The 19,057-nt window shown below is 39.7% G+C and overlaps 1 protein-coding gene across 1 annotated transcript in view; it reads right to left on the bottom strand.

Annotated features, from left to right (window-relative positions):
• GNAI3 (G protein subunit alpha i3) overlaps positions 1-19,057 on the bottom strand; it is a 154,796-nt gene that overhangs the window by 45,097 nt on the left and 90,642 nt on the right. The window contains exon 2 of the mRNA XM_053706767.1: positions 6,502-6,544. Within this exon, the coding sequence (XP_053562742.1) occupies positions 6,502-6,544 (43 nt within the window). The remainder of the gene's footprint in view (positions 1-6,501; positions 6,545-19,057) is intronic.

The following is a 19,057-nucleotide window of genomic DNA, read 5'->3' as shown; positions in this document are numbered from 1 at the left end:
TGCTAAGGTGTACAGCTGCCTACAGCTATCAATTCTGAACCGTAGGTTATCAGCACAAGAAATATATTGCGCATTTACCTCAGACGACTGAGTTAAAAACACAGATTTACGCTTACTTAGTTTGGGGACAGTCATTGAGCAAACAGTCACTTATGTATATTTTATTTTTAGCTTCAGGAGTAAAAACTGTATTTTTCCCCATGAGTGTCAAGAACAGGGAGACTTCCCTCTGGTTAGTAGTTGTATATAGATGGATTTCCGTAACTGACGCCTCTATGGAAATAACAGTGGGGAACAGAAATATTTTGTTCCATGTTTGTACTTATATAAAACAGTATACAATGGCTTATATAATAAACAGTACAGAGAAAACATGGTAGAGAGCCCTCCCCACTATAAAACACTCCCTCAGACACTTATACAATCTCCCAATGTAATCAGCTTTATAGCCCCCGGAAAAAAAGAAGATGCCCTAAAGCACCCCCTGGTAGCTTCTGTATGGTTTCTCACCCTCTTCCTGGTATAGGCAGGCACTGAAAATCAGATTGGAATATGTTTAGAAGCAGGCCCCAATTATTGTCGTGGTAATCTAGTGACAGAGGCTCCGGATTGAGAGAGAAAAGCCTGAAAACACTGAGGGGGGCGGAGCTACTGCAAGGAGTAATGCTGGTGTCTTTGTTTAATGAAAAAAACATGTTTGGCTGTTTATGATTAAAATATAGTGTACCAAGAATAATAAGCATTTAAGCCTAACCAGAGCCTGCACTACTAAACTGCATCATGGACTAAGCTATTGCAGGTTCTCTTAAAGGGCAATACAGATATTTTTTTAATTGCTCAAATAATAATCCCTATAGCTGCCAGAGGGTTAAAAATGGTCAGAGGCGTCCCTAATAAATGTTCCCAATGCTAGTAGAACTGCTAGGGACATGATATGGAAAAACAATTGTATCATAAAAGGAGCAGATTAAGTCCCCTGGCTATGCTGTACCTGTGTCAGTGTACCTACAAATAGCCTCTGGGCTGTCTCTGCTGTGTAAAGGCACTTATTTTATGCAGCACCCCTCCACTGGCTTACCAGGCATGTCAATGTAGCAGTATCCAGTAAAGAGCCCATTCAGTGGAGGTATTGAGTACCGCAGAGGATTGCAGTAGGAAATACCAGAATCCCTCAGGGGGAGGCTAGGGACTAGTCCCCGCCATACCTGAGGGTAGTTATGGCTAAAGTCCTGTTAGGGAAATGCTGTGCACATAACATGGTTTTCCTGTTTCCCTGTATCATTCAGCTGCTGTGAAGTCTTTTCTTTCTTCTTTCTACTCCTCAGGGACTCTGTGTCTCACATAGGTCTGAGCTTCCAATTTGTTATCCATAAGCAAGTAGCTGGAACAACCTATATTCTCAACCGTCTCCTATGAAGCCAAGAACAAAACAGAGATGGGAAGTGGGAGGGATTTAAAGTTCTTGACCTCCTCCTAGTGGTGAGAAATATATCCCATGTGTTATGGAGAACTGTGTACCATCAATTTATGAAAGAAATACATATGGCAGGGTTCTTATAATGTAAAATGTTTCAAACATTTCTTTAAACAGCCCCTGACATAAGTATTTATCATAATTGTCTTACCCTAAAGCAGCATTATGGCAACCCTACCTATATGGATACATAAAATAACAATAAATAGGAATTTAATACTGAAAATGCAGAATCAAATCAGTTTGCACTTTTCTTTATTACCATTTCTATAACACTAGTGTAGCTTTAGAAAAATACCCCAAATCAATGTATTATGCTGTTCTGATTTTAGGAATTAAAAAAAAATGCGCTATACAGGAATACCCTATATGTCTAGGTTTCCAAGTAGTTTATGCCAAATACTACAAGGATGAAATTATTGTGTTGAAAATTATTGTGGCTAAAATATTCTATGCTTGGACTGTAAGCTAAATATCGGTCACCCAATTTAAAACTGCTACACAAAAGTATATATTTGTAGAATTTAGACACCCCAAGGTATTTACCTAGAGGTATTTTGACAATTTTTACTTTTTGCTCTTGCGATAATTACACACTTAAAGAGAGAGTAAAGTTAAAATTATACTTTTGTGACTCACATATATTATGCAATATTAAACAACTTTCCAATTTATTTCTGTTATCAAATTCACTTTGTTCTCTTGATATTTTTTATTGAAGAGTAACACTAGGTAGGCTCATAATAGCTCAGGAGTGTGCACATCTCTTTAGTACTCTATGGCAGCAGTGTTTTGCAACACTGTATAACAAAGCTTCAAATAATGTTGCAAAACACTGCTGCTATAGAGTACTAAGAAAACGTATTACACAAGAAACCAGTGAATCACTGGAAAGTATGTACATACATAGCACTCAACAACACTCAAATAGAACCAATACAATAGTATCTGAGGAGAAGGATTGACTTCCGGATGGGCGAGGTTAAAACTTAAGTTTTATAGATTCTAAAAATAAAAAAGAATAGGAAACATAAAAACACAGTGTCGTACCGTCCTGTACAACTCAATCAATGCTAGGCTGTGTAGTCAATGGTAGTGGAATCATGTCCCAGGCTAGTAGTATTGTAGGGCACTAGCAATGTAATGTCCACTACTAGTGTGAGTAGACTACTTATAGTGTGTGTCCCCAGGGTTAGGAGGTATACTGCCCGCAATATTGGGTTTGCATGAAGTGGTGCTCACACTGCTCCCAGATCGGAAAGAATGATAATTATGTGCAATAGAGGTACAGAATCATATTCAGGAATAGCTCTAGTTAATATATGTACTAACTACCAGTGGGAACCCAAATTGGGGGTCAGAGACCATTAGTATTAAGTAAATCTAGAAAGATAAATTGACCGTAGATGTAGTTGGAAAGGCTAGAATATGTAGGTATCCTACTATTAGCTCACACAGTTAGTGGTAATATTAAATATTTAGTATCATGGTAAGCTTATAAGGGCATATTCATTTAGGTCACGTATGTAGATAAATAAATACAAATATTTTCCCAATACTCTTACTGTATAACACTTCAATTGTGTGATGTGCGATTATGTGGCAGAGCTCTATTTCAATATAACTAGCAAGCCCAACTTAATTACATATGGCAGGATTCTCTCATTATGTATATAATAGTACCAATATGGCATTAGGCACACAAAGTTATAGTGATCCCCAAGGAAAACAAATAATAGTAATATTACCAATGGTATTTAATAACGTTTCTTAAGCACTTGACAGTTAAGTGCGGGAGGGCAAGGCAGGACTCCTTAATTCAATATGACTAATGAGCGTTACTGGAGTCAGTCTGGCAAAATATTCCCTTATATAAATGCCAGTGCAGATATTCAATGAGAGACAACATATATAATGTTCCCCCAGGTGTGCGGATAGTAGTACTATTCCTAAACAGATTTAATACCATTTTAAGGCACTAGAAAGGTGAGTGCCCTTGACAGGTAAGTGCAGGAGGGCAAGGCAGGACCATTTGTCAGCCAATTCAAGTTATCTTAGCATTAGCAACAAATAAATAGTGTGGGCAGTGGTACAGGAGGACGAGAACTGCAATTAAAATGAAGTTTGGAGAGAGACCACTAAGTCCCTACTCCCCCCTAACATGTTTCGCATAAACGCTTTTCCGCACGCAACTTTTCTAGTGTTTAATATTGTTATCTTAATCTTTAGGAATAATATCACTACCAGTTCGCCTTGGGGAACATTGTATCATTCTGTTTGTCATTCAATACTCGCACTGACAAATATATAATGGGAGAACTCTGCTAATTGTGTGCATTTACAAGTACTGACTGATTCTCTCACTGGGATTCATTTCTCATTGCTGAGCCAATCAGTTATTTAACACAAAAGTCTGGTCATACCGCTATCAAATACTATCTGCATATGTGACATTTGACAATCTATATAGTGTTGTACTATTAGTGGTACCCTTCTGCACGCACCTTTCTAGTGCCTTAAAACGGTATTAAATCTCTTTAGGAATAGTACTACTATCCGCACACCTGGGGGAACATTATAACATGTTGTCTCTCATTGAATATCTGCACTGACATTTACATAAAGGGAATATTTTGCCAGACTGACTCCAGTAACGCTCATTAGTCATATTGAATTACGGAGTCCTGCCTTGCCCTCCCGCACTTACCCGTCAAGAGCTTAAGAAACTGTATTAAATACCATCGGTAATATTACTATTATATGTTTTCCTTGGGGATCACTAATGCAATATTGGTACTATTATATACATAATGAGAGAATCCTGCCATATGTAATTAAGTTGGGCTTGCCAGTTATATTGAAATAGAGAGCTCTGCCACATAATCGCACATCACACAAGTTGAAGTGTTATACAGTAAGAGTATTGGGAAAATATTTTTTTCATTTATCTACATACGTGACCTAAATGAATGTCCATATAAGTTTACCATGATACTAAATATTTAATATTACCACTGTGTGAGCTAATAGTAGGCTACCTACATATTCTAGCCTTTCCAACTACATCTACGGTCAATTTATCTTTCTAGATTTAATTACCCCCAATTTGGGTTCCCACTGGTAGTTAGAACATATTAACTAGAGCTATTCCTGAATATGATTCTGTACCTCTATTGCACATAATTATCATGCTAGCCCAATATTGCGGGCAGTATACCTCCTCACCTTGGGGACACACACTATAAGTAGTCTACTCACACTAGTAGTGGACATTACATTGCTAGTGCCCTACAATACTTCTAGTCTGGGACATGATTCCACTACCATTGACTACACAGCCTAGCATTGATTGAGTTGTACAGGACGGTACGACACTGTGTTTTTATGTTTCCTATTCTTTTTTATTTTTAGAATCAATAAAAGTTACGTTTTAACCTCGCCCATCCGGAAGTCAATCCTTCACCTCTGATAATATTGTATTGATTCTATTTGAGTGTTGTTGAGTGCTATGTATGTACATACTTTCCAGTGATTCACTGGTTTCTTGTGTAAATAGTCTCTCCTTGTGTACAGCACCTGCCTTACAGTTTACTATACAGTAGTACTGGACGGTAAATTGATATAGGTTTGTAGGCAACAACACGAGTAGTGCCATTGTTTATCTTGTTTTTGTTTCATACTAATAAAACATGCACACGCCAGAGCTCTAATAAACCTACCTAGTTTTACTCTTCAATAAAACATACCAAGAGAACAAAGCAAATTTAATAACGGAAGTAATTTGGAAAGTAGTTTAAAATAACATGCTCTATCTAAAACATGAAAGTTTAATTTTGATTTTACTGTCCCTTATCATATGTGCTCAAAAGGAGAGGGATCAAGACAAGCCATTGTTAACAATGACGTGTTCATTTTTGATACATGATCAATGTGATTGGCTGTCACAGTAACAGTCATATTTGATTGTCACTACACTGTTAATAAAGCCCAGAAAGCACTGTTGACAAATAGTCTCACATGCATGCATCCAGCAACAGCATGAGATACACGCTGACCAAAGAATTTATCTCATGCAATGGAGGCCCCCACTGACAGACATGTGACCTCAGGGACCATTGTCCCTGCAATAGCTAGCCCCAATTTATCCATGTAACACCCCAGGACACAACTGACGTACAGGGTATGCCGCGTGTCCTGAAAGGCTCATGACCGAAGCCGCACCCTGCACAGCATCTTCCGTTAAGGGGTTAAAGGGACAGTCAGTCAACACCTTGCAATTACAAGACATTCTGTTGTCTTGCTATAGAATTACATTTCAGCCAAGTCTAAACATTTGATAAGAAATTGATATCATCGAAAAAAGTTTTGGATTTCAGAATATTTGTATATCTGCATTTGTAAAATGGGACAGTTTGGAGAGAGGATAGGACCAATTGTAAACAACAATATCTCATATTTAGGCAATATTTACATTTCATAATACAGCTTATACATGCAACCTAAAATGTTAGGTTTATATAAATTTTAATACTATTGTATACATAGTTCGGTTAGAAAGTACTGTAATAAGAAAAGTAATAGTTGTTGTTTTAATCCTTTCACGCCGGCATTAAAGTGTTAACAAAATCACGTGATGCTGCTAGGCATGCCGCCAAGTCCGATTCTTGCTTTCGTCAAAGGGGGAGGATGCAGGGTGTTCCATGATGTCCTATCACCGTTTAAGCCCAGCACTGTTAGGATGACATGGAACGTCCTAATGGCGTGAAGGGGTTAAATAAGTATAGACTAGCATTTTAGAGCTCAAAAAACAACCCAATGATGCAGGCAGGGAAGATGGTGACGTACTGGTGTAATTATTTTATTTAAAAAAATATTACAGTATATATTATTGAAAAAGTCTGTATTTCAGAATAATTCTGTATTTTGGAATTTCAGATGTGGGAGTTTGTAACTATACATACATAGATTTATATTTCTTTCATATATTGACTGTCTATACAAAGAGAATATGAATTAACAGTACTCACTTCATCTGCTTCACAATTGTGCTCTTTCCAGACTCTCCAGCACCTAGAAAAAAAAGAAAAATGGCATATTAGTCTTCTGGTTGGTCAATACAATTACACGGTTATGGCATTTATAGTGTAACTAATCAAAACTGAATTGGTCCCTTTATATCAGTGGCGATGTGAGGACAAAAAAAAAAAACAAAAAAAAAAAACAAAAACAAAAAAACAAGGCTTTAATAAGCATAGGCTCTTAAAAACTATTTCTGGCCCTCAAAACATTTAATAGCACTTGTCCGGTACTATTCCTTCACACTGGCTTATTAAAGTGCCTAAATTGATAGCATTGCAGGGTCACTAGTGCTAAAATTACAATTACATCTTCTATGTGTTTACCACCTGCAAAGGCCAGCGCAAAGTAGTCCAAGAACACAAAATGTCAACCAGGGTTTTCAAGGGGTATGTTTTTGAACTACTGTAAAATAGCAAAGTCCTGCAAATGAAAATAAAACTATTTCTAAATACTTTTAAAACAATTACAGTTTATACAAAAATTGTGCAAGGCAGTGTTTAATTTCTGATACATAATATGCTTATGACAAACTGACTAGTGTATGCGCCTAAGACAATGTGCAATCTTCGTAAGAATGCCATTAAAACAAAATGGTGCACAATAACGCAATATGGCCTCTCACTAAATAGCACGTGAGGCTACCAAATGAAGAGAATTAGGTAAAAGGTTTACACAGAACTGGAGGGAGCGCCACCATCAAAGCTACAGCACAGGAACAACTAAGCACCTCCCCTGAGGTGTTCAGTTATGGGAAGCTACTTGTATGTGACATAATACATCTAAATCTTTTTAGAAGACCAAGACCCAGGGGCTTAAATTGATTGTATGTTTGAGTTTAGAGAGTAAATTAAAAAGGGAAAGGAGAGTAGAGCGGAAACAAAAGGTATTGTTTTGGTTTTTTTTGGTGAAGGGGTGGGGCCGGGCATTTTTTCTTGCTGCAAACTAAACATTGGAGGTAACAGTAGTATGCAGACACTCTCACTGCTATATTAACTCAAGCACACACACACCAAAAGGCATGGTGGCTTATAATGAAAATAAATAAAAACTAAGCTAATAATTCTGGTGGTGGAGTGTGCATTGCAGGTCAAATAATTCACCAGGTTAACCAATCACTTATAAAGTGCTCCTGCTCTTAAACTGTTGCACAAAGTGATTTAAGCATACCAAAGCTTCTAAATGAAGTGTACAATGTCTGTTGTCAGCAACTGTTATAAGTTTCCAGACGCGACAGCTGTTTATCTCATTTCCACCAATTCACTGAGATAGCAGATATGCAGGAACTATTTTGCTGCATTGTTAAATCCCTACATGGCAGCAAAAATGATATTGAATAACCACTAGCACAACTAATTGTAGGAAACGTCATAGATTAGTGGCTGACAAACTGAGCTTACTCTTAGGAGCAAGCCAGAATATTGATGATTACGACATATATAGAATAAGGCAAAAATGTAGGAGTTAGAAGTAACATTTTTGGTGTAATAATTCCCTGGATTTACATAGCCCAATTATAGATAACAGATTAAGTGTGTGTATGCACACATGTTTATACACACACACACACATTTTATATAAAAAATATATACATACAGGTAGAAAACCCTTTAGCTAAACTGTTAGGGACTGGAAAAGGTTTGGATTTTGGAATATTTGCAACTATAAAATGGAACAGTTTGGAGGGGGGATGAGACCAAAGGGGCCGAATTATCTATGTTCCCGCACATCGATAAATGCAGACAGCATATGCTGTCGGCATTTATCATTGCCCAAGCATTTCACTAGAAATGCTTGTGCAATGACGCCCCCTGCACATTCGTGGCCAATCGGCCGCTAGCAAGGGTGGTCAATCAACCTGATTGAATGCGATCGGGCGGATTGCTGTCACCACCTCAGAGGTAGCGGACGAGTTAAGGAGCAGCGGTCTTAAGATCGCTGCTTCTTAACTCCTGTTTCCGCCGAGCCTGAAGGCTTGCACGGAAACTGCTGCATTCAGCTCCATACGGAGCTTGATAAATCAGCCCCCAACAACAATATTGTGATACTTAGGCAATAGTTACATGTCATAAAACAGCTTATACATGTAAGCTGAAGGTAGTTTTTTATCATTCTTAATATTTTTGTATATATAGTACCCTCTGAAAGATAATACAGTACTGTAATCAGAAAGATAGTATTTGTTGTTTTAAATAAATATTGACCTTTATTTGTATTTTAGAAAACAAAAACCAAACCAAAGAAGCAAAGCAAAGAAGATTGCGACTTGCAGGCAGGGAAAAAACATAAATTATGCTTACCTGATAATTTCATTTCCATCGAGGGGAAGAGAGTCCACGGCTTCATTCATTACTGTTGGGAATTGAGAACCTGGCCACCTGGAGGAGGCAAAGACACTCCAGCCAAAGGCTTAAATACCTCCCCCACTTCCCTCATCCCCCAGTCATTCTGCAGAGGGAACCAGGAACAGTAGGAGAAATATCAGGGTATAAATGGTGCCAGAAGATTATTAAATGGGAGCCGTGGACTCTCCTCCCCTCGATGGAAATTAAATTATCAGGTAAGCATAATTTATGTTTTCCATCTAAAGGGGAGGAGAGTCCACGGCTTCATTCATTACTGTTGGGAACATATACCCAAGCTCTAGAGGATACTAAATCAAACCGGGAGGGTAAAAAGACGGACCCTAATCAGAGGGCACTACAGCCTGCAAAACTTTTCTCCCAAAAACAGCTTCCGTAGAAGCAAAAACGGCAAATTTGTAAAACTTTGTAAAAGTGTGTAAGGAGGACCAGGTAGCCGCCTTACAAATGTGCTCCACAGAGGCCTCATTCTTGAAGGCCCAAGACGAAGCCACAGCTCTAGTTGAATGAGCCCTAATCCCCTGAGGAGGCTTATGTCCCGTTGTCTCATAAGCCAAGCGAATCATACTCCTCAACCAAAAAGACAAAGTAGCAGCAGAAGCCCTCTGCCCCTTGCGCTTCCCAGAATACACCACAAAAAGAGACGTAGACTGTCTGAAATCCTTGGTAGCCTGAAGATAAAACTTCACAGCACAAACCACATACAGGTTATGAAGTAACCTCTCCTTAGAAGAAGGGTTAGGACACAAAGGACAATGATCTCCTGATTGATGTTACGGTTAGACACCACCTTGGGGAGAAACCCCAACCCAGTGCGCAGTACCGCCTTAGCCGCATGAACCACTAGATAAGGAGGATCACATTGCAATGCAGCTAGCTCAGATACTCTGCGTGCCAATGCAATAGCCAACAGGAAAAGAACCTTCCAGGACAAAATCTTAATGTCTATGGAATGCATAGGTTCAAATGGAACCCTCTGCAAAACCTTAAGGGCTAAGTTTAGGCTCCAAGGCGGAGCCGACTTCCTAAAGACAGGTCTGATTCGAGACTGAGCATGAACAAAATATTGGATGTCAGGGAGCTCAGAGAGTCTCCTATGCAACAAGACTGATAATGCTGAGATCTGTCCCTTTAGGGAACTAGCGGCAAGACCCTTCTCCAAACCATCTTGGAGAAAAGACAGAATCCTGGATACCTTACCTTAACCTTATGCCAAGGATATCCATGCTTCTCACACCAGGACAAGTAAGTCCTCCACACCTTATGGTAGATGCGACGAGTGACTGGCTTCCTTGCCTGAATTAGAGTATCAATCACACTTTCAGAAAAGCCTCTCTTGGCCAAGACTAGGCGTTCAATCTCCACGCAGACAGCCTCAGAGAATCTAGATTTTGATGAAGAAAGGGACCCTGAGACAGCAGATCCCTGCGACAGGGTAACCTCCACGGCGGAGAGAATGACATCCCCACCAGATCCGCAAACCATGTCCTCTGAGGCCACGAAAGAGCAATCAGAATGGCCGAGGCCCGCTCATGTTTGATGCGTGCCACTATGCAAGGTAGAAGTGGTAACGGAGGGAAAATGTAAGCTAGGTTGAATCCCAAGGAACCACTAAGGCATCTATCAGCTCTGCCTGGGGAATCCCTGGACCTCGACCCGTATTAAGGTAGTTTGCAATTGAGTCTGGACGCCATGAGATCCATCTCCGGTGTTCTCCATCTGTGACAAATATCCACAAACACTTTGGGGTGAAGAGATCCTTTCCCCGAATGGAAGGCCTGTCTGCTGAGAAAGTCCGCTTCCCAGTTGTCCACACCCGGAATGTGAATTGCTGAGAGCGAGCAGTCGTGGGACTCCGCCCACTCCAGAATCCGAGACACCTCCCTCATTGCGAGGGAGCTCCTCGTACCCCCCTGATGGTTGATGTAAGCCACCGAGGTAATGTTGTCGGTGTGGAATCTGATGAAACCGACCGATCCCAGAGAAGGCCATGCCTTCAGAGCATTGTAGATTGCTTGTAGTTCTAGGATGTTGATTGGAAGGAGACTCCTCCCTGGACTACCTTCCTTGTACCATCCTGGCACCCCAAACAGCTCCCCTCTCTCTTCTCTGGTCTTGAACACAGGTTTGTAGGAGGAATCTACCCTCCGGCGGATGGGATCTGAACCCTATCCTGTAACCCTGGGAGACCAAGGGTCCTGAAAGTCCTGCAACCATGTGTCTGAGAATAGAGATAATCTGCCCCCTACGTGATCCGGAGACTGGTCGTGGGCCGCCCCTTCATGCCGATTTCGTCTCAGCAGGCTTCTTGCTCTGCTTGGACTTATTCCAACATTGAGCCGGTTTCCAAGATCCCTTGGACTGGTCCGCTTTTGCGGAAGGTTGTTGGCGCGGGGCCTTGACGGCCCTCCTCTGCCATCCTCCTGTGACGAAAGGCTAAGAATGACTGGGGGATGAGGGAAGTGGGGGAGGTATTTAAGCCTTTGGCTGGGGTGTCTTTGCCTCCTCCTGGTGGTCAAGTTCTTAATTCCCAACAGTAATGAATGAAGCCGTGGACTCTCCTCCCCTTTAGATGGCAAAGTCATTTTTGATCTTTTTTTTTTTTTTTTTTTTTTTTTTTTTTAATTACTGAAAAAGGTTTGGATTTTGGAAATCCGGATTTGTATCTGAGTTTATACAATATATATCAAAAAGCAAGAAGGTTGGGTAATAAGTGTAATATATTAGTAGGTACTATAGAAGGAGCTACAAAGTAGTGTTGGAGGGAGTCTGTAGCCCCCACAAATTAATACAATTAAAAAAATACAGAGCGTGTCTATAGTACACAAAAATAATCAATCAAATAAATGTCCATAAAAGGTAGCTATTTAAGTAGGAAATTTCCAGAGTAAATTTAGTACGGTGCAATTCAAGTATATCAATATTCAAAGGTGGACGAGGCAAACATTAGATTGAGGGCACTTCTGTGTGTATACTGAGGTAAGTGTAGGTTCCTGTGGGAGTATGGAAATCTATCCCACATCCGGACTGCTTCAGCCACTTATGTAGTAGGTAGGCAGAGGTCTGATGAAGAAGTAGCTATACTTTGAAACACATAAAGGACATTAGTGGTGTCACTTAGCAACACGAACGCTGTCCGGCCTCTTGCTTCCAGGACTGAGCGGTCATCCTGATATTACGTCCTGATATTATAGTGACACTGTCTGGCTTTTTATGTAAGTGATTCTATGTATTTGACTTAGTGTTATTATTATTATTATTATTATTATTATTATTATTAAACAGTATACTCTATGTTGGAATCTTTTGCTTTCTTTTGCGCATATCTGGTGGATTCACCTTAAAGGGACACTAAACCCATCTTTCATGATTCAGATAGAGCATGCGGTTTTAAGCAACTTTCTAATTTACTTCTATTATCAATTTTTATTCATTCTCTTTGTATCTTTATTTGAAAAAGCAGAAATGTAAGCTTAAGAACCAGCCAATTTTTGGTTCAGCACCTGGGTAGACCTTGCTGATTGGTGTCTAAATGTAGCACACCAATCAGCAAGCTCTACCCAGGTGCTGAACCAAAAATGGACCGGCTCTTAAGCTTACATTTCTGCTTTTTCAAATTAAGATACCAAGAGATTGAAGAAAAATTGACAATAGAATTAAATTAGAAAGTTGCTTAAAATTGCATGCTCTATCCGAATCATGAAAGAAAAAATATATATAAACGGGACGTCTCCGTGTTGCAATTTAAAAGGCCATTTGGCCAGTACACAATACAAAACAATTCAAAAAATGTCATAAATGATAAAAAATAAAAGATGTTAAAGAACAAATATTCTCACATAAGTAAAATAACATAAAAGATACATCCGATAAGCCTAGCTTGTAGGCGAATAAAATATATAACCATCCTACACCACCAATGAGCAAGGAAACAAATAATCAAACAGTGCGTTTTGGCAATTCACGGTTAATTAACCACAGATACAAAGTACCTCACACATTAGATAGAGGCGTGTAAAACATAATTTATGTAAGAACTTACCTGATAAATTAATTTCTTTCATATTAACAAGAGTCCATGAGCTAGTGACGTATGGGATATACATTCCTACCAGGAGGGGCAAAGTTTCCCAAACCTCAAAATGCCTACAAATACACCCCTCACCACACCCACAAATCAGTTTAACGAATAGCCAAGAAGTGGGGTGATAAGAAAAAAGTGCGAAGCATATAAAATAAGGAATTGGAATAATTGTGCTTTATACAAAAAAATCATAACCACCACAAAAAAGGGTGGGCCTCATGGACTCTTGTTAATATGAAAGAAATGAATTTATCAGGTAAGTTCTTACATAAATTATGTTTTCTTTCATGTAATTAACAAGAGTCCATGAGCTAGTGACGTATGGGATAATGAATACCCAAGATGTGGATCTTTCCACACAAGAGTCACTAGAGAGGGAGGGATAAAATAAAGACAGCCAATTCCTGCTGAAAATAATCCACACCCAAAATAAAGTTTAAGGAAACATAAGCAGAAGATTCAAACCGAAACCACTGCCTGAAGTACCTTTCTACCAAAAACTGCTTCAGAAGAAGAGAATACATCAAAATGGTAGAATTTAGTAAAAGTATGCAAAGAGGACCAAGTCGCTGCTTTGCAAATCTGATCAACTGAAGCTTCATTCCTAAACGCCCAGGAAGTAGAAACTGACCTAGTAGAATGAGCTGTAATCCTCTGAGGCGGAGTTTTACCCGACTCAACATAGGCAAGATGAATTAAAGATTTCAACCAGGATGCCAAAAAAATGGCAGAAGCTTTCTGGCCTTTTCTAGAACCAGAAAAGATGACAAATAGACTAGAAGTCTTTCGGAAAGATTTAGTAGCTTCAACATAATATTTCAAAGCTCTAACAACATCCAAAGAATGTAACGATTTCTCCTTAGAATTCTTAGGATTAGGACATAATGAAGGAACCACGATTTCTCTACTAATGTTGTTGGAATTCAGAACCTTAGGTAAAAATTCAAAAGAAGTTCGCAACACCGCCTTATCCTGATGAAAAATCAGAAAAGGAGACTCACAAGAAAGAGCAGATAATTCAGAAACTCTTCTGGCAGAAGAGATGGCCAAAAGGAACAAAACTTTCCAAGAAAGCAATTTAATGTCCAATAAATGCATAGGTTCAAACGGAGGAGCTTGAAGAGCTCCCAGAACCAAATTCAAACTCCATGGAGGAGAAATTGACTTAATGACAGGTTTTATACGAACCAAAGCTTGTACAAAACAATGAATATCAGGAAGAATAGCAATCTTTCTGTGAAAAAGAACAGAAAGAGCAGAGATTTGTCCTTTCAAGGAACTTGCGGACAAACCCTTATCTAAACCATCCTGAAGAAATTGTAATATTCTCGGAATTCTAAAAGAATACCAAGAAAAATGATGAGTAAGACACCAAGAAATATAAGTCTTCCAGACTCTATAATATATCTCTCTAGATACAGATTTACGAGCCTGTAACATAGTATCAATCACAGAGTCAGAGAAACCTCTTTGACTAAGAATCAAGCGTTCAATCTCCATACCTTTAAGTTTAAGGATTTCAGATCCGGATGGAAAAAAGGACCTTGCGACAGAAGGTCTGGTCTTAACGGAAGAGTCCATGGTTGGCAAGATGCCATCCGGACAAGATCCGCATACCAAAACCTGTGAGGCCATGCCGGAGCTATTAGCAGAACAAACGAGCATTCCCTCAGAATCTTGGAGATTACTCTTGGAAGAAGAACTAGAGGCGGAAAGATATAGGCAGGATGATACTTCCAAGGAAGTGATAATGCATCCACTGCCTCCGCCCGAGGATCCCGGGATCTGGACAGATACCTGGGAAGTTTCTTGTTTAGATGAGAGGCCATCAGATCTATCTCTGGAAGTCCCCACATTTGAACAATCTGAAGAAATACCTCTGGGTGAAGAGACCATTCGCCCGGATGCAACGTTTGGCGACTGAGATAATCCGCTTCCCAATTGTCTACACCTGGGATATGAACCGCAGAGATTAGACAGGAGCTGGATTCCGCCCAAACCAGAATTCGAGATACTTCTTTCATAGCCAGAGGACTGTGAGTCCCTCCTTGATGATTGATGTATGCCACAGTTGTGACATTGTCTGTCTGAAAACAAATGAACGATTCTCTCTTCAGAAGAGGCCAAAACTGAAGAGCTCTGAAAATTGCACGGAGTTCCAAAATATTGATCGGTAATCTCACCTCCTGAGATTCCCAAACTCCCTGTGCCGTCAGAGATCCCCACACAGCTCCCCAACCTGTGAGACTTGCATCTGTTGAAATTACAGTCCAGGTCGGAAGAACAAAAGAAGCCCCCTGAATTAAACGAAGGGGATCTGTCCACCACGTTAGAGAGTGTCGAACAATCGGTTTTAAAGATATTAATTGAGATATCTTCGTGTAATCCCTGCACCATTGGTTCAGCATACAGAGCTGAAGAGGTCGCATGTGAAAACGAGCAAAGGGGATCGCGTCCGATGCAGCAGTCATAAGACCTAGAATTTCCATGCATAAGGCTACCGAAGGGAATGATTGTGACTGAAGGTTTCGACAAGCTGAAATCAATTTTAGACGTCTCTTGTCTGTTAAAGACAGAGTCATGGACACTGAATCTATCTGGAAACCCAGAAAGGTTACCCTTGTTTGAGGAATCAAAGAACTTTTTGGTAAATTGATCCTCCAACCATGATCTTGAAGAAACAACACAAGTCGATTCGTATGAGATTCTGCTAAATGTAAAGACTGAGCAAGTACCAAGATATCGTCCAAATAAGGAAATACCACAATACCCTGTTCTCTGATTACAGACAGAAGGGCACCGAGAATCTTTGTGAAAATTCTTGGAGCTGTAGCAAGGCCAAACGGTAGAGCCACAAATTGGTAATGCTTGTCTAGAAAAGAGAATCTCAGGAACTGAAAATGATCTGGATGAATCGGAATATGCAGATATGCATCCTGTAAATCTATTGTGGACATATAATTCCCTTGCTGAACAAAAGGCAATATAGTCCTTACAGTTACCATCTTGAACGTTGGTATCCTTACATAACGATTCAATAATTTTAGATCCAGAACTGGTCTGAAGGAATTCTCCTTCTTTGGTACAATGAAGAGATTTGAATAAAACCCCATCCCCTGTTCCGGAACTGGAACTGGCATAATTACTCCAGCCAGCTCTAGATCTGAAACACAATTCAGAAATGCTTGAGCTTTCACTGGATTTACTGGGACACGGGAAAGAAAAAATCTCTTTGCAGGAGGTCTCATATTGAAACCAATTCTGTACCCTTCTGAAACAATGCTCTGAATCCAAAGATTGTGAACAGAATTGATCCAAATTTCTTTGAAAAAACGTAACCTGCCCCCTACCAGCTGAACTGGAATGAGGGCCGTACCTTCATGTGAACTTAGAAGCAGGCTTTGCCTTTCTAGCAGGCTTGGATTTATTCCAGACTGGAGATGGTTTCCAAACTGAAACTGCTCCTGAGGACGAAGGATCAGGCTTTTGTTCTTTGTTGAAACGAAAGGAACGAAAACGATTGTTAGCCCTGTTTTTACCTTTAGATTTTTTATCCTGTGGTAAAAAAGTTCCTTTCCCACCAGTAACAGTTGAAATAATAGAATCCAACTGAGAACCAAATAATTTGTTTCCCTGGAAAGAAACGGAAAGTAGAGTTGATTTAGAAGCCATATCAGCATTCCAAGTCTTAAGCCATAAAGCTCTTCTGGCTAAGATAGCTAGAGACATAAACCTAACATCAACTCTAATAATATCAAAAATGGCATCACAGATAAAATTATTAGCATGCTGAAGAAGAATAATAATATCATGAGAATCACGATTTGCTACTTGTTGCGCTAGGGTTTCCAACCAAAAAGTTGAAGCTGCAGCAACATCAGCCAATGATATAGCAGGTCTAAGAAGATTACCTGAACACAGATAAGCTTTTCTTAGAAAGGATTCAATTTTTCTATCTAAAGGATCCTTAAACGAGGTACCATCTGACGTAGGAATGGTAGTACGTTTAGCAAGGGTAGAAATAGCCCCATCAACTTTAGGGATTTTGTCCCAAAATTCTAACCTGTCAGGCGGAACAGGATATAATTGCTTAAAACGTTTAGAAGGAGTAAATGAATTTCCCAATTTATCCCATTCTTTGGAAATCACTGCAGAAATAGCATTAGGAACAGGAAAAACTTCTGGAATAACCGCAGGAGCTTTAAAAACCTTATCCAAACGTATAGAATTAGTATCAAGAGGACTAGAATCCTCTATTTCTAAAGCAATTAGTACTTCTTTAAGTAAAGAGCGAATAAATTCCATCTTAAATAAATATGAAGATTTATCAGCATCAATCTCTGAGATAGAATCCTCTGAACCAGAAGAGTCCAAAGAATCAGAATGATGGTGTTCATTTAAAAATTCATCTGTAGAGAGAGAAGATTTAAAAGACTTTTTACGTTTACTAGAAGGAGAAATAACAGACAAAGCCTTCTTTATGGATTCAGAAACAAAATCTCTTATGTTATCAGGAACATTCTGCACCTTAGATGTTGAGGGAACTGCAACAGGCAATGGTACATTACTAAAGGAAATATTATCTGCTTTAACAAGTTTGTCATGACAATTATTACAAACAACAGCTGGAGGAATAGCTACCAAAAATTTACAGCAGATACACTTAGCTTTGGTAGATCCAGCAGGCAGTGATTTTCCTGTAGTATCTTCTGGCTCAGATGCAACGTGAGACATCTTGCAATATGTAAGAAAAAAACAACATATAAAGCAAAATAGATCAAATTCCTTATAAGACAGTTTCAGGAATGGGAAAGAATGCCAAATATCAAGCTTCTAGCAACCAGAAGCAAATGAAAAATGAGACTGAAATAATGTGGAGACAAAAGCGACGCCCATATTTTTTAGCGCCAAATAAGACGCCCACATTATTTGGCGCCTAAATGCTTTTGGCGCCAAAAATGACGCCACATCCGGAACGCCGACATTTTTGGCGCAAAATAACGTCAAAAAAATGACGTAACTTCCGGCGACACGTATGACGCCGGAAACGGAAAAGAATTTTTGCGCCAAAAAAGTCCGCGCCAAGAATGACGCAATAAAATGAAGCATTTTCAGCCCCCGCGAGCCTAACAGCCCACAGGGAAAAAAAAGTCAAATTTTTGAGGTAAGAAAAATATGATAATTCAATGCATAATCCCAAATATGAAACTGACTGTCTGAAAATAAGGAAAGTTGAACATTCTGAGTCAAGGCAAATAAATGTTTGAATACATATATTTAGAACTTTATAAATAAAGTGCCCAACCATAGCTTAGAGTGTCACAGAAAATAAGACTTACTTACCCCAGGACACTCATCTACATGTTTGTAGAAAGCCAAACCAGTACTGAAACGAGAATCAGTAGAGGTAATGGTAAATATAAGAGTATATCGTCGATCTGAAAAGGGAGGTAAGAGATGAATCTCTACGACCGATAACAGAGAACCTTATGAAATAGACCCCGTAGAAGGAGATCACTGCATTCAATAGGCAATACTCTCTTCACATCCCTCTGACATTCACTGCACGCTGAGAGGAAAACCGGGCTCCAACTTGCTGCGGAGCGCATATCAACGTAGAATCTAGCACAAACTTACTTCACCACCTCCCTTGGAGGCAAAGTTTGTAAAACTGATTTGTGGGTGTGGTGAGGGGTGTATTTGTAGGCATTTTGAGGTTTGGGAAACTTTGCCCCTCCTGGTAGGAATGTATATCCCATACGTCACTAGCTCATGGACTCTTGTTAATTACATGAAAGAAATTAAGTTTGCGGTGTGGCTCTTATTGGCGGTCCTGTCCGCGTCTTAGAACTTTGCTGTAGTATATCAGTCTGATCTCGCCTATTACGGTCAGTCCAGCGCCGAAATACCAGGCAATTCCTCTCTGAACAAGGAACATAGCAACCCCAGACAATCGCTTCGGCCTTCATTGGGCCTCGTCAGTGAGGTGTAGCCATATTCCTCTAAGCACACTGAGCAAGGAGTCCACGTCTGGTTGCCCCTTTTTCCCATAGGGAGACT

This window comes from Bombina bombina, chromosome 3, assembly GCF_027579735.1.
Source record: "Bombina bombina isolate aBomBom1 chromosome 3, aBomBom1.pri, whole genome shotgun sequence".
Classification (NCBI taxonomy): domain Eukaryota; kingdom Metazoa; phylum Chordata; class Amphibia; order Anura; family Bombinatoridae; genus Bombina; species Bombina bombina.
This window is presented reverse-complemented; position numbering and strand designations above follow the sequence as displayed.